Raw genomic sequence first — 16,910 nt, 5'->3', positions numbered from 1 at the left:
GTCAATCCGATTGGGTGTCAGCTGTCATGTAGTATAGAATCAGGCCTGTGTTACTTCATTACCACATGTTGTTCATGACAGGTATATGACATCAATGGTTTATATAAATTTACAGATGTAATTACTTTAAATAAAGATTTGACAGAAAATCAAAAAACAAATTGTTACACTGTGCAAATTCTTGTTTTTAGAAAATGGAAAGTATCTGTATGAAAGTCTGGCCAGATGCAAGGTGGATGTGGTTTCTCAGAGAGCATCTGCAGCCATATTGTATAAAACACATTGCTGTAGACGGGTGTTCTGTCATAGGACATACAAACTGTCGCCATATTTTACAGGAAATGCTTCCACTCTACAGTTATGTTCAAACCTTCTTTGACAGTTCGTAGTTTGTGGACTCATTTCTGTTCTAGTCTGGTCAGGGTTTTGTCAATGTCTCCACCTCTACGCGTGATGTTCACTTTCTGTAAGACACACCACTTTATATCCATGTTGGTGTGGTTCTTCTGAACATAGTGTTCCACTAGTGGTTTGTCCGGTACCTTGTTTTTTATATAAGACTGGTGCTCGCCAATTCGGGTCTTCACAGCTCTCATGGTTTTCCCAACGTATAGAAGTCCACATAACTTGTTTGATATTACAGTTTGTGTGATCCTGTACGGTCCACAAGATCTCTTTGTGTGTGAATACTTTGGTTGTCTCAGTGAACTGGCAGGCCATGCATTTGTCACATCGATAGTGTCCTTGGACAGGTGGTAAATTCCACAGAGTAATGGGTTGTTTTGGAGTTTCAAGAAACGTATGGACCAGTGACTTTGATGTTGCGGTTTTTCTTGAAGGCAAAAAGGGGCACTTTTTGGAGAGATCAAGTGTTCTTGATCAGTGGCCAGTGCTGCTTGATTGTCTTTTTTATCAAATTGCTGAGGGGACTGTAGGTTGTCACGCATACCAGTCTGTCCAGTTCTTTTTTGGTGGTTTTGGTGAGGCAGATAGTATGGTCCGTGTTGGCTGCTCGTTTGCTTGCGTGTTTCACGGATTTCCTCGGGTAGCCTCTGTTGAGAAGGCGGTTTTGTAGATCTGTGGCGTGTTTCTCATATGTGTCACGGTTGGTGCAATTCCTCCTAATTCTCAAGAACTGTCCGTAGGGCAGGTTATATTTCAGACCTTGAGGGTGATAGCTTCCAAAATGTAGTAAGGTGTTCCGGTCTGTAGGTTTCCGAAATAGTTCTGTGTGTAGATGGTCTCCTGACCTGTAGATGTGGAGGTCTAGGAAGTCAATCCCGTGGAAGTCCCAGTGCATCGTGAAGTTGATGTGAGGATTGCATAGATTGAGCCATTCCTGGAATGCAGTTAGGTCTTGTTGGTTCCCCTGCCAGATGAGGAGCACATTGTTGATGTACCTTTTCCACAGCTTGATGTTGTTTCTGTAGGGATTAGTGTCTGCCATGACGTTTTCAGTTTCGTAATGTGCCATGTACAAGTTGTCAATGTCTGGTGCAAAGGTGGCCCCCATGCTGACCCCTTTGATTTGTTTGTACAATTGGTCTTTGAATAGAAAGACATTTTCGGTCAGTCTCACACATTCTAGTATGAAGTCTGTAGGGACGGTTTCGGTATTGTTTCTTTTATCCAGAAAGAGTTTCAATACCTCTAATGCCTCTTGTTGTGGGATTGAAGTGTAGAGGGCCCCTACATCTAGGGTGGCTAAGATGTAATCTTGTTCCATGTTGATGGTCCACAGCATGAGGATGGTGTCCGTGCTGTCTTTGAGGTAGGAATTCATTTGGTTCACAAAAGGTTTCAAGACGGAGTCCGTGTAGACTGATAGGGGTTCGAAAATTGAGTCACAAGCCGATACGATCGGTCTTCCAGGAGGTTTTTGTAAGTTTTTGTGCATCTTTGGCAGTATGTAGAACGCCGGAATTCGCTGGTGAGCTTTATTGAGGAAAGATGCTCATCTTCGCAAATCCAAGTTTCTCGAATTGCGTGGTAGGCTGCAAATCTCATCCTGTAGACTCTTGGTGGGGTCCACTTGTAAAGGGCGGTAGGCGTTGATGTCACTCAGTAGGCGCAGGCATTCCAGATCGTAGTCCTTGGTGTTTTGGATGACGATGCCACCGCCTTTATCCGCGGGTTTGATGGTGATGTCATGGTTGTCTTTAAGGGAACGTAACGCTGTTCTTTCATCTGTTTGTAGGTTGTCTGCGTAGAAGTTGTGCTGTGTGAGTCCCTTCTGGACAGCTTTGGTGACCATTTTCTCATAAGCTTCAAATTCACAAGGGATAGTGTGGGGAGGAGGCATAAATGTTGATTTCATTTTGAGGCCTGTGGTGTTGTCAGTAACTCTTTCGGGTCGTTCCATGATAGTGTTTGAGTGTTCTGGTAGGTAAACCTCGAAGAAGTATTTCAAGCGAATGTTCCGGAAAAATTGTTTCAGTTCGACTTCAGTGTTGAAAGCATGAGCTTTTGCTGCCGGTACAAAGGACAACCCTTTTTCCAACAGGTTTTGTTTGGCGGCGGAAATTATATGGTCGGATAGGTTGAAGATTGGTATCCTCTCTGTTGTGGTTGGTTTTGGTACCACTGCCTGGTCCTCATTTGCTGTCCCTGGGCTGGTGGTCGTCTTCTGGGTCGCCCTTGTTGCATGCGCCTGGAAAAAAAAGGTTGTTGTTGTGGCTGTTGGTTGCCTGAACCTCCCAATCTACTACCACTGCTGCTTGACGAGGTGCCTGAGAAGGTTACTCCTCTGTTTCTTCTGTTGTAGTTTCCTTGTTGCTGTAGTTCAGTATAGTAGTTATCACGCAGGTAAGGATATGTCTTTTCTTCTGCGTAATTTTGGAGGTCCTGGTGTTCTGGTGGCAGCCAATGTTACAGGAAGGCAGACATTTTAAGAATACTGGGCCCAGCAGACCAGGAAGGACATTACTAAGGAAATGTTGGAGAAGGTGCACAGGGTTATGTTTCAGGGTAAACTCTATGGTAGCAATTGAGCATAACTTCAATATGCTGCATGGCTGGCACCTAGATCCCCTTAGACTCTCAAAAACATATGCTGGAGTGTCCCCCCCAATGTCCTAGAGCTTGTGGCCAAATGGGTTCCTTGTTCCATATGTGGTGGTCCTTTCCCTAAATTCAGATATACTGGACAGAACTCTTAAGCTGGATAAAGGAAATCGTGGGGGTCTCGCTTGAGCTGGACCTGCTGCAATCATTGTTGGGTATCCTGTTGGGGGACGAGAAGAGTCTAGATTCCCCAGAATGTGGGAGGTGATGCTTAGGGCAGGGAGACTTACAGTAGCTTAAGAATGGAAGAGTGAGGTGGTCCTGACAAAATCCGACTGGATGAACAGGTTAGGGGACATATTCTTGATAGAAAAGTCGATGGCTATGGTCAATGACCACATGGGGGCGTTCCACCAGAATTGGGGCATGGTCATTTTGAAATGGGGGCATGGTAAACCTAGTGTGTAGACTTAGATTGAGGATTCCAAGGGATGAGACATACCAGGAGGGGTTGAGTGAGAGGGAATGGAGCCATGTTTGTGCCCCCCCCAGTGATGTGATTTGACAATAAATAGGGTCGCATAGAGTTTAAGAGGAGATGTCAGCCGAATGAGGGAATTGTCTCCACTTAGGCGTTATAGGCTATTTTAAGCTTTGTACGCTTCCTTTTCTTTTTGGGGTGACTCCAATAGCTGCTCGACCAGAGATGTACAATTTGAAGTGGTGGGCTAGGGTGTGGGGGGACACAAGGGTGGGGAGCAAGGAGGGGGGCTAGTTTCTTTTCATTGTTGTGGATCCTGGTAAAAGTTGTACATTGTGAAACTTAAGAAAAATTCTAATACCAAAAATTGAAGTTTAAAAAAAAAAATAGAAGCCTATGGATTATTGGAGCGAGAGTTTTTTTTATCATAATGGCTAGGCAACAGGTGGATTTGTTTAGGGGCTATCGAAAGATGGGTTTGAAAGTCTGGTTCGTGAAGTTGGCAATGGATCCAAAAGGGGCATAAATAGGCATAGAGTGCTGTGTGAGTGAAGAAGGTGGTGTGTGTTTGGCCGAACCGAATTCTGAAAATGCATCGTACCGTGAGTGTCTCATATTGAAAGATCTACCCAAGTAAGATATTACTGAGGATTTGAGGTATTGATATGCAATTTTGTTCATGTTACTCACTTGTCCTTAATCTCAAATCGCTCATGAAGCCATCTTTTCATATGCAGTTGCTCTCCTGGGATCTCGCTCCGGTCTACACGCTCGATGTAAACATGAACTTTCGGGCATTCCTTACACAGAAATTCTTTTTTTTTTTTTTTTAAAAAGGAGAAAAAAAAAGAAAAGCAATGTTACAATTTACTGCATAAACATTTTGAAGCCAAAAACTTCCCATAAAAACAGAATGTAGGGTAATCCGTATTTGAAATATACAACTCCTGACTGTGCACGTTTCCACACTGTCCTATATACATGTTTAATGCAGCACACCCTGGTGCATACAACACTGCAAAACACTTATCATATAATGAAATAATACAGACGTAGAAGTCATGTGAATAACATAATATTACACTGAGAATGTGACTATCGAACAATTAACTGCCAAAGTTGCCACAAGAAGTTACAAAAAGAGTGTCCACAATTGAAGACACCCTTTTTGTATCTTTTGTATTTGGGACCCCGTGCCATGGTTCTTCCTCCTCCCCTGCACCCTAAACCAACAGAAGTAGTTACCTACATCTATTTATCTGTCTTCACATTAGATGTGCACCTATTGAGCAATAGGTTATAAAGTTGCCACAAGAAGCAATTAATGTGAACAGGCCAACCCAATCCTCAATTGACATGCCTGACTAAAGGCAAAATCAAAAATTTTAAATCATAACAATCCGAGAATTGGTTCTAAAGAACCTGTAGGCCTTCCAAACTGACTGTGCCTTGAAAAACCAATTCAAGCTCACACCACTTTACTGGGCATAAGTTCCCACGCATAATACAAGACAAATGCTGCCATTTAAAAAGAACAGCCAGGTAGACAAGTATCTGCATTAGATGAAAAACAAATACCGTAGACCTGCTGAAATTTAGAAAGCAGTTAAAATCCACTTATTAAATTCTGGTTAAATACACACAATTGGTTTGCTTGACAATCCTGAATTTTGGTTTTAAAGGCTATATAATTTAAAAGAAATCATAACAAATTCCTTACTCTAGTTCTCAAAATCAGGTATGCATTCTTATTCTCAATGCAGGCAACATAAACAATATTTGTCAACAGTAATGTGTTAATTACCTACCTAGCAAGAAATACAAACTTGCATACTATGCTTGCAAGCAACATGCATATATAACACATTTTATTGTAGAAACAGCAATCTCACCGACACAACTCGCCACTATGTTTGCCCCAATGTAGCCCCAATCATGGCTTATACAGCCTCGCAAAACAATTCATAATTTCGCCACTAGGTGTGTTATTAAAGAGGGGGTTGAAGCATCTGCACATACATGCCCTGTGCCCCACTATCAGTGCGATGAAGTCACATTTAGGAATCAAGTTTGGGAGGACCAGGAGACTGGGTGCTAGAGGGAGCTGCCCGCTTGCAATGTGACCTCGGGGACAGTCAAACTGGGCGATGGGATGCCCCAGATTCGGTCAGCCCTCCCCAACCTCTAATGTCATTGAATAATCTCTGGAGGCTGCCTTGCAAGAATTAGGACAGAGAGGATGCTGGGAAGTTCAGAGGCTGCAGCAAAGGAAACACAAAAATCACAGAGTGCTGACGATCAGGAGAACAATCTCACTGAAAGTATTAAAAGGCTGATATCAGAGATATCCTGAAACACATACAGAAAGACATGCAGAGAAAATCTGTTTGCTGGCAGTGGAGATACAGAGTTGCAGAGGTGCCATGGCAGTCTCACCTGACAGCAAATGGTAGAAGGACCCTAAGCCAGGAAGATAAGTGAAGATTTGCAAGGTATCGTCATTACTCCCCAAGGGGGAGCCCTTTCCCATGAGGCTAGGGAGGTGCGGCTGCAATCCAATATTCCACCTAGGAGTGGTATAATGCGAGAGGGCACCCCCTCTTGGGATAAGGACGATCACCTAGGACATAGCCCACTGTCCAACGTCACACTCCACTGTCAAGGGTTTTGACCCATGTTGAATCCTTAGACTGGGTAGATGTGGGGATGAGCTGGCGCCGCCCATTATTCTATCCCAGAACAAACTAAATCAATAGACTGGGTGGATGTGGGGATGAGCTGTCGCCGCCCACATTCACGCCAGAATCCAGGAGAAATGCGCAGTTGGCACAAGACCACTCCAAAGATACAACCTTCTTGTGGGGGGTTCCACATCACCACTCTAATGTCAGGATGCCTATCAGAACAATAGCAAAAATCTCCTGTCAAATTCAAGACAACTCCTAAATGGATGCAGTACGACAAATTCCCCAAGGCGGCGCTAGCGGTCTAAACTCTGACAGGAGAACTGGCTGACAAAGGGACCTGAGTGAACTGGACTTCAAAGCCTGTGGGTTAATTAAAAAAATCTTAGCCACCTGCTGTTCCCAGAGGCCAAGAGGCTGAGAACTCTTAACACCCCAGAGACTCACAACAGGAGGCAGGATATCACATGGCCCTTCTGAGAGGGAGGGGGGGGGGTTTCCCCTTCAGCCTGGAGGAGAGAGACAATAGCCCCTTTCAGTTGAATAGGGTATGTTAATTTTGAGTGTTTCCTGTCAACAGCCCTCTGCCAGCAAGGAGAGACATGTGATCACTGACCCACCCAGACTTCTGGAGGCGGACCCAAACACTTTGGGGAGTTGAATTGCAACAAATATATATTTTATAGAAACAGTGATAACTTATTGTAACCAAATGACAGGAATGTACAACTTTGAGAGTCTTAGTATGGAAAATGCCCTCACGATTTGGGTCCAAACTCCAATTTGTACCATGTTCTGGGGCAAAACCCCGCTAATTATGAATATTGTAGACACTGTATTTAAGATAGAGACCTGGAAATTTACTGGGATATTTGGAGAAGGTGGGTGTACCTTTGTATAATTTTTGATGAAAAACCAATGTTGCAAAACCCACTAAAATCGAAAATAAGTTGCCATTTCTGAATGCAAGCTCCTAGAAACGCCAGAGTCGGGACAGAGAGTACCTGAAGCAATGTGTAATATGTGCATGTAATGTCAACCAAATGTGTACCTGGGAAATATGTATTTGGATCAGGAATAGATTTGTGTGCACATTGACCAGGGGAGTGTCATTTCTGCAGGTCATAAAAATGACATCACTCTGACACACTATCCCTTCCCAAATCAGGGACCAAAGAATCTATTTACCTATCAAATCAAGAGAGGGGCAAGCTTAGTGATGCTAGCCTCTCCACCCACTTTTTAAAACACATAAAACTGGGGAGACTGCTGGGACAGATAGAGGGATTCAATTCCATTTGCTGTGGAGCGTGCTGACCGACTACTTCACATCCAGAGATCCAATACTTAGACTTCCAAGCTAAACAGAGACTACAGAACTTTGAACCAAGAAGGCCCACTGCAAGCAAAAGTATTTCTCAGCAGGCCTCAGCATCCTTAAAATCATTTGCAAACTATTCCACAGTCGGGCGAGCTGTCTGAATTCTTTGCCAAGAACCTTTGCCAGTACCCAGAAAGCAGTGTTACATCCAGAATCCACTTGATCCGGACCGGAAAGCAGAGCAGTATCCAGAACCAGAGGCCGCTGTATCCAGAGAGGCTAGACCAGCAGAGCAGAGCTGACCCAGACGCTGTGAGCAGAACCGCCCGAAGTCCAGTTCAGTTGACCAGATCCGTGACGAGGCCCATTCATTTCAAAATTAGGAGTGAGTATCTGCCAGAACTGTGCAGAACCCAATCTCTTAGTTAAAATAATCTAATCCAAACTATTTTAACCTAATTAGAACAGCCTCCTAGAAATCGTGTCATCTGTCATTTTTAAAGCTGCACAACTGTCACCTGTCAATTCTGCAGCTGTCATTTTGAGTTTTACTTTTAAATCCGAAAATCTACCTTTATTAAATTGTCCGTATCTCTTGAACCGTTTGGGCTAGGAACGAAATTTAAAGCTGGGATTCTAGACTTTCCAACGAACCTGGAACCGACTTCCTACTCCTTATACTTTTGCCGTAATCGCGATTTACGCACTCGCAAAATTTACTGCGATTTGCGATTTGGCCTGATTTCGTCATCTGTAAAAAGCTAGCCGCTTTTTGCCTGAACTGCTAAAATTCGTTTACAACCTAATAACCATCCCTGAACCATTGTTAGGGCTGACCTGAACTGATTTAAAGTGTCTACCACTCACCCTGAACCTCCTATAGGGAATTAAAAGCATTTTTAGCACATTTCTCACTTAATTGTCATCACATTCAAAGCATTTTGGGCCTGTGTTTCAAACTTCTACCTGTTTCCTCTAAGCTTGCTGGGGGGGGGGGAACTGAATTTCGTATTGTATTTGATTGCATTCCTGAGAACTGTGTGCTCCTCTTTCCATCTCCTTCCATTTCTTACATTGCATAGGGGGGGGAGTGAATTGTCAAGGAAAAGTGATTACATTGTCTTTTGTTGAAGCTATATCAAGTTATTTTCTGTACTGCATTTCATTCATCATTGCGTTTCCTTGAACCATATAAAGCATTCTTTCCCACCTTATTCTTCTCTTCCTATTCATAAGTTACCTCTTGCTGATTACTGCTCATATTCACAAGTGTAATATCCATTATCAATTTATTTATAGAAGTGTGATATATATATATATTGTTATATTTCTCAAATAAACCTTTTAAATTTGCAAAACAGACCTACTTCTTGGCTCAGTGGGGTCAGGGGGATTCTAAGAGAGGGGTGTTATATAAGGGTTGTCATCCAGAGTACATGAACTGGACCAAAAAATATATCAATAAGGGTTTCCCTCAGCATCCCAGACTAGGCATTGACTTAGCTGTAGTGTTGAAGTGAAGCCGCTTAACAAAGTGGGGGCTCGTAGCTGGAGATTCTGGGTTAGATCTATCACTTGTGCAGATTAATACAGTGTGCTAACTGACAGGAGACATACATCCGGTCGGATCACCACGCTGTGTTACGCTGTAAAGCACTCCTCAAAGGAACGCTCTAAGGAAGCGGTCTGTTCTGCAAAAATAAAATACAAACTTCTGTAAGTCAGGAAGGAACTCAAATTCCAGAATGACGACACTGGTAGACATCAAAATAGCCAGAGAGCACTTCTTACATAAGCTATTTGTGAGAGGTGAGTGGACTCATCAGGACCAAACGTTCTGGTTGCAGGCAATTGCGCAACAGGTCACTGAAACAGGGTCAGATATATGGAGAGATCAGGGTCCCCTACTGTAACGCTCACCTGATTCTCGCAGAGGCGCCGGTCTTGACTGGGCGACTACCGTATCTTCAAAGGTGATGTGTAGCACCCGGTTGGCTCTTTGGGCTGGACCTCTGTGCACTGTATGCCTGACGTGTAGAGTAAGATGTCTGCAGATAGAAAATATGGGGTTAATGAACTGGGGTTATTGGGGTGTCCCTATCTCTTTCCTCTTCTCCTCTCCTGTAGACCCCAAAGGTTAACGCTCTCACCTTAGGTAAGTGAATGCCGAGCTCTCCATCTGCCTCGGGGCAGGGTGCTGTAGCCAGTTTCTTCACTGGATAGGTAGCGCAGGCCTCTTGACTTCAGAGGACTGCTGTCCGTCGTTTACTGCACGAACGGTAAGTTTCGAGTCATTCAAATGTCTTTTTAAAGTCTTTAGTAATGATGTCTCTTGTTTTGCAGGGTTCCGGCGATGGCGGATGACGGGCTGAAGTGAGTTGAAGATGGAGCCCGTGTGATGAATAGAAGCGCCTGGAAGCACGTGAGTAAGCGCTTGTTGCCTGCTTCACAATGCGCTCTAACTGTCTTTTTATTTTGCAGGTACGAGTTCGGAGCGGCTGCAGGGTGCCGGAATACCCACTGGATTAGATGTGGAAAGGAGTAATGGCACGTGAGTATTAAAGTTCCCCAATGTCTTTAAACGCACCTTGTTTTGTCTTTCAGATGCGGATGCAGCGCCGAAGGCCTCCGGAGCGTGCGAAGAGTTGGTAAGCTTTTGTCTTTCAGATGCCGGAATGCAGTATGAAGACCTCCGGAGCGCACGAAGAGTAGGTAAGCCTTTGCCTTTCCGATGCCGGAATGCTAACCTGTTCTTTCTTGTCTTTATAGGTGTTGCTGAAGACTGGATTCAGGATGGTAAGCCTTTGCCTTTCAGATGCCGGAATGCTAACCTGTTCTTTCTTGTCTTTATAGGTGTTGCTGAAGACTGGATTCAGGATGGTAAGCCTTTTTCCTTAGGCCCAGGACTGGATGCAGAAGACACGATGAGCGTCCTGCTGCAGAGGGTGCAGAATAACGCAAAGCAAGATTCATCCACCGGGTGTGGTTTAAATAGCCTCCTGTAGTGCTTAGGTGTCTCCTTCCACAGCCACGCCTAAGTAAGAAAAGAGTTCCTGGTAAGAAAAGAGTTCCTGCCTTCCAGAAGAGTTCCAGTGTTCTAAATCTAGGGAGTGGCTCCAGCCCCACCCAACAGGAAAAGTAGTTCCAAACAGAAGAGGATCAGAGGCTCAACTGGCAGGCAAGTAAGCAGCATGGTCTGCTGCAGGTAAGTCCACCCAAGCATTATGAGCCCGGCGCTTCCAGCGCTGGGACTGGGCATATTTATGAGCCTGGTGCCACTGGCGCCAGGACTGGGTCCAAAAGGTCCCAATTGGGACTGGTTGGCACTCGGAACCTGGGTTATGGATCTGCTTCCAAGGGAGTTGGGAAAACCCTGACATTTTGGAAGCAGAGATCATGACAGTACCCCCCCTCAAGGCCCCTCTCAAACCGGGCTTCTCCGGGGGTTTTGGCTTGTCAGGAAATGTTCGGTGAAATCTTTTGATTAGGCGAGGAGCGTGGACATATTCAGCAGGTTCCCAGGATCTCTCTTGGGGGCCGTAGCCTTTCCAGTCAATTAGGTAGAATAGTTTAGATTTGGAGATCTTGGAGTCCAGAATGCTTTTGACTTCAAACTCGAGTTCTCCATCCACTAGGATAGGTTTTGGAGATTTGGTTAGTCGGGTTTGAGGTTGCACGGGTTTTAATAGAGAGACGTGGAAGACCGGATGTATCTTCATGTGCGGGGGCAAGTCCAACTTGACCGCTACTGGGTTTACTATGGTAGTGATGGAATAGGGACCAAGGTATCTTGGGTTGAATGTGCGTGGCCCTTTTAGAGATAGATATTTGGTGGATAACCAGACTTGATCCCCTACTTGATAGTGAGGGGCTTCCTTCCGATGTTGATCTGCTCCTTTCTTGTATTGTTCTTTAGCCCTTTGAAGGTGAGAAACAGCTTCCTTAAAGGCTTTGGTGATTGTAGAATGCAGGTAGTCTACTGCTGGTGTTTCAAGATCTTGGAGGGGATCCAACTCCGAGGTTCGAGGGTGACTGCCGTACAAAAGAAAAAACGGGGTTTTCCCAGTTCCCGAGTGGACAGAGTTATTGTAGGCATACTCGGCTATCCAAAGGATATCTTTCCAAGTTTTTTCAGTTTGTTGCAGCATGCAGCGTAAATACTGTTCCAGAGTTTGATTGGTCCACTCGGTTTGTCCGTCGGTCTGAGGGTGGTGACTGGTCGATAGTCTCACATCAATTTGAGCCGACCGACAGCAACTTCGCCAAAAATGAGAAATAAATTGACTACCTCGATCCGAAATTAGAACCGAAGGAAAACCGTGCAGTCGGACGATGTTTTCGAGAAATTCTCGGGCCAGAGTTGCTGCTGTTGGCAAGCCTTTGAGCGGAATGAAATGCGCCATCTTGGAGAATAAGTCCACGATTACTAGAATCGTATTGTATCCGGAGCATGGAGGTAGATCGGTGATGAAGTCCATAGAAAGCGTATGCCAAGGGCGAGGTGGGATGTCAATAGGGCGTAAGAGGCCTGCTGGTCTTTCCTTTTGACTCTTGTTTTGGGCGCATACTCCACAGGACATTATAAAGTCTCTGATATCTTTTTTCCAAGACGGCCACCAGAAGTAGCGCTTGATCTTTTCTGAGGTCTTGGCTATACCGGGATGACCTTCCATTAAAGAGTCGTGATAACAAGAGATTACTTTTTTCTGTAAATCTGTGCTGGGTAGGTATAATCGTTCTTGGAAATACAATAGGTTGTCCTTTACTGCAAAGTCCTTTCCCTGCAGATGCCAATTCTGTATACCTGCTGGAGTTACAAGTTGCCTGGCTTTATCCTTAACTTCCTCTATGGATTCTGTGGCGATTACACCCAGAATTCTTTGTTCGGGAATGATTGGTACAGGTTTAGGGTTGATCAAGTGTTCTTCCACTCCCATCCGAGAAAGGGCATCGGCTTTACCGTTCTTTGTACCTGGTCGATAGGTAATTATGAAGTCAAACTCGGCAAAGAATAATGCCCAACGGAGTTGTCTAGAGGATTGGGCTTTTGCGGTTTTCAAATATTGCAGGTTTCGGTGATCCGTAATCACAGTAACGGTGTGTCGGGCCCCCAGCAGATAATGCCGCCAAGCCTTAAAGGCAGACTTGATAGCCAGAAGTTCCTTGTCAGTAATCGTGTAATTGACTTCAGGAGGCGAGAATTTGCGGGACCAAAATGCCACGGGATGCAACTGATTGGTTACCGGGTCCTTTTGTGATAGAACTGCCCCCATGGCAAGGCTTGAAGCATCAGTTTCCACGATGTAGGGGAGTTCGGGGCGAGGGTGTTTTAAGATTGGTGCAGAGATAAATTTAGTCTTCAAATCCTGGAAAGCTTGTTCCGCCTCGGTAGACCATTCAAAACGTTTATTTTTCTTTAACAAGGCAGTGATGGGCTGGACTATTCGAGAGAACTCGGGGATAAACCTGCGGTAAAAGTTAGCGAAGCCTAACATGCTTTGCACACCTTTTACGGAGGATGGTGATGGCCATTTGAGAACTGCATCGACCTTCTTTGAATCCATACGCACCCCACCAGGTGATAATATGAATCCCAAGAATTCAACTTCAGTCACGTTGAAAACACATTTTCCCAATTTAGCGAAAAGTTTGTGTTGACGCAATCTTTCGAGGACCATTTTCACGTGTTTCCGATGTTCAGATTCCGATGAAGAATAAACGAGGATGTCGTCAATGTAAACAACAACACATACATCTATGAGCTCTCTGAGGACATCGTTCATAAAATTTTGAAAGGCGGCCGGGGCATTGCAAAGTCCGAAGGGCATGACCTGATATTCAAATAGCCCATACTTGGTGCGGAAGGCCGTCTTCCATTCATCGCCCTCTTTTACTCGTACCAAGTGGTAAGCTCCTCTAAGATCCAGCTTTGTATATATGCATGCTTTTCTGACTTGGTCCAGGAGTTCAGGGATCAAAGGTAACGGATGTCTATTCTTAACGGTGATCTGGTTCAGGGAGCGATAATCGATACAAGTTCTAAGGTCTCCTTCCTTTTTTGGAACGAAGAACAAAGCTGAAGAAGCAGGGGACTTGGAAGGACGAATAAACCCATTTGCCAGGTATTGATCCAGGTATTGTCGAAGGTGAAGATTCTCAGGCTCGGTGAGGGCATAAATTCTACTACAAGGAGGAGTAGATCCAGGTATCAGGTCTATCTGGCAGTCATAAGACCTATGAGGAGGTAGAGAGTTAGCCTGATCCTTCCGGAAAACATCTTGGTATTCGGGAGGTAACTGGGGAGTCTCTGAAGAAATTGCGGCCAGTGCAACACCAGGTGGAGGGTGACAAGTAGAGACACATTCTGGAAACTGGACCGTTCTTGCTCGCCAATCGATCAGAGGATTGTGTTTCTCTAACCAAGGTATTCCTAGAATAATCTGAAACTGAGGGGCCTTGATCACATCGAACACGATCTTCTCATGGTGTCCATCTTGACTTACTAGCGTCACTTCTTGAGTGGTATGCGTTACTGGCCCGGAGGCTATCTCCGTACCATCCACCGTAGTAATGACGTCCTTTACAGCCTTGGGACAAAGAGTTAGATTCATCCTCAAAACCATTTCATGAGCCACATAATTGCCGATGGCACCGCTGTCGACGTAAGCTTCAATTGCATGTAATCGATCCGGATTATCAGGGCTAATGAGGACCATAGGTATCACGAAATGCGAGGTCACGGAACTGGTTTTTACGCTCGGCAAGAGGACCTCTATTCTTGTCGGGCGAGGTCGTTTCCCTGCTCAGAGTTTGTAACTTTGGTAACTGCAGCTCCTACTGCCTTCTTGGCAGGTTTCACCGGACAGTCTCGAAGAAAGTGCCCTGAGTTTCCGCAATATAGGCATAATTGCAACTGTTTCCTCCTTTCCCGCTCCCGTTGTGTTAGAGGACCTTTCAGACCCCCTATTTGCATGGATTCCCCGGAGTCTACTCCTTTGGAAGGAGTTGGCGGTTTGGAAAATACTCGAGCATCAAACTTGGAACGATCGGCCTTCCTGTTCTGCAGCCTGTGATCTATTTGAACGACCAAGTCTATGTAATCCGAACAGTCTTGTGGGGGATTCACTACTTGGGCTAAAACGTCTTTGAGCTCTCCACGTAGACCTCTATAAAACAGCGTAATCCTTTTGTCCTCAGGCCATTGAGTTTCCACTATTAGTCTATTGAAAGATGCAATATAAGCCAAAAGGTCTTGATTACCCTGTCGCAACGAAAGAAGCTCATTGTCCAAGGCCTGTCCCTGTGAATGTCTTGCGAACAGTTTTTCCATACTAAGCTGAAAGGCTTGAAAATCATGGAGAACCGGATCATCTTGATGAACTAGAGGGATCGACCAGTCTGCCGCATTGCCACTAAGGTACGAAAGTACAAAAGCTACTTTAGCTTGATCAGTTGGAAAGGCTGCTGGCCGGCATAAGAAGTGCAACCGGCACTGATTGATAAATACTGCAAACCTCTTTGGGTCACCAGAAAATCGCTCGGGCGGAGCCAGAGGTACATTCCCAGGTAGGTTGATCTGCACTGGATTCATAGAGGATGTTGAAGGAAGATTTGCCCCTGATGCGGGTAACGGGGTCTGTCCGGCTTGTGACTGTAGCACTTGTCTAGCAAGATTGTCTGTTCTCTCCTTGGAAATAATTAGTTCCCTTCTTAGAGCATTCGTTTCCTGACGAGTTGCATGCACTTCTGCCCTTAGTTCCCCAAGTAACCGGGCTAGGGGGTCAGTATCCAAGGTTTCCATAGCGCCTGGGCGAGAGTTTTGCGGTAGGCTTTGCGTTCTGTAACGCTCACCTGATTCTCGCAGAGGCGCCGGTCTTGACTGGGCGACTACCGTATCTTCAAAGGTGATGTGTAGCAACCGGTTGGCTCTTTGGGCTGGACCTCTGTGCACTGTATGCCTGACGTGTAGAGTAAGATGTCTGCAGATAGAAAATATGGGGTTAATGAACTGGGGTTATTGGGGTGTCCCTATCTCTTTCCTCTTCTCCTCTCCTGTAGACCCCAAAGGTTAACGCTCTCACCTTAGGTAAGTGAATGCCGAGCTCTCCATCTGCCTCGGGGCAGGGTGCTGTAGCCAGTTTCTTCACTGGATAGGTAGCGCAGGCCTCTTGACTTTAGAGGACTGCTGTCCGTCGTTTACTGCACGAACGGTAAGTTTCGAGTCATTCAAATGTCTTTTTAAAGTCTTTAGTAATGATGTCTCTTGTTTTGCAGGGTTCCGGCGATGGCGGATGACGGGCTGAAGTGAGTTGAAGATGGAGCCCGTGTGATGAATAGAAGCGCCTGGAAGCACGTGAGTAAGCGCTTGTTGCCTGCTTCACAATGCGCTCTAACTGTCTTTTTATTTTGCAGGTACGAGTTCGGAGCGGCTGCAGGGTGCCGGAATACCCACTGGATTAGATGTGGAAAGGAGTAATGGCACGTGAGTATTAAAGTTCCCCAATGTCTTTAAACGCACCTTGTTTTGTCTTTCAGATGCGGATGCAGCGCCGAAGGCCTCCGGAGTGTGCGAAGAGTTGGTAAGCTTTTGTCTTTCAGATGCCGGAATGCAGTATGAAGACCTCCGGAGCGCACGAAGAGTAGGTAAGCCTTTGCCTTTCCGATGCCGGAATGCTAACCTGTTCTTTCTTGTCTTTATAGGTGTTGCTGAAGACTGGATTCAGGATGGTAAGCCTTTGCCTTTCAGATGCCGGAATGCTAACCTGTTCTTTCTTGTCTTTATAGGTGTTGCTGAAGACTGGATTCAGGATGGTAAGCCTTTTTCCTTAGGCCCAGGACTGGATGCAGAAGACACGATGAGCGTCCTGCTGCAGAGGGTGCAGAATAACGCAAAGCAAGATTCATCCACCGGGTGTGGTTTAAATAGCCTCCTGTAGTGCTTAGGTGTCTCCTTCCACAGCCACGCCTAAGTAAGAAAAGAGTTCCTGGTAAGAAAAGAGTTCCTGCCTTCCAGAAGAGTTCCAGTGTTCTAAATCTAGGGAGTGGCTCCAGCCCCACCCAACAGGAAAAGTAGTTCCAAACAGAAGAGGATCAGAGGCTCAACTGGCAGGCAAGTAAGCAGCATGGTCTGCTGCAGGTAAGTCCACCCAAGCATTATGAGCCCGGCGCTTCCAGCGCTGGGACTGGGCATATTTATGAGCCTGGTGCCACTGGCGCCAGGACTGGGTCCAAAAGGTCCCAATTGGGACTGGTTGGCACTCGGAACCTGGGTTATGGATCTGCTTCCAAGGGAGTTGGGAAAACCCTGACCTTTTGGAAGCAGAGATCATGACACCTACATGTGGCCCTGAGTGAACTATATATGGCCCCTAAAGCCAAAGATGAACATAATAAGATTGCCAGGATAGCGGCATATTTGTAC

General features: G+C 45.5%; 1 protein-coding gene across 1 annotated transcript in view; it reads right to left on the bottom strand.

The window, feature by feature from the left end:
* AGPAT5 (1-acylglycerol-3-phosphate O-acyltransferase 5) overlaps positions 1-16,910 on the bottom strand; it is a 1,254,587-nt gene that overhangs the window by 87,550 nt on the left and 1,150,127 nt on the right. The window contains exon 7 of the mRNA XM_069606103.1: positions 4,175-4,298. Coding sequence (XP_069462204.1) covers positions 4,175-4,298 — 124 coding nt within the window. The remainder of the gene's footprint in view (positions 1-4,174; positions 4,299-16,910) is intronic.

Source organism: Ambystoma mexicanum, chromosome 4p (genome assembly GCF_040938575.1).
Source record: "Ambystoma mexicanum isolate Mex_15411 chromosome 4p, UKY_AmexF1_1, whole genome shotgun sequence".
Lineage (NCBI taxonomy): Eukaryota > Metazoa > Chordata > Amphibia > Caudata > Ambystomatidae > Ambystoma > Ambystoma mexicanum.
This window is presented reverse-complemented; position numbering and strand designations above follow the sequence as displayed.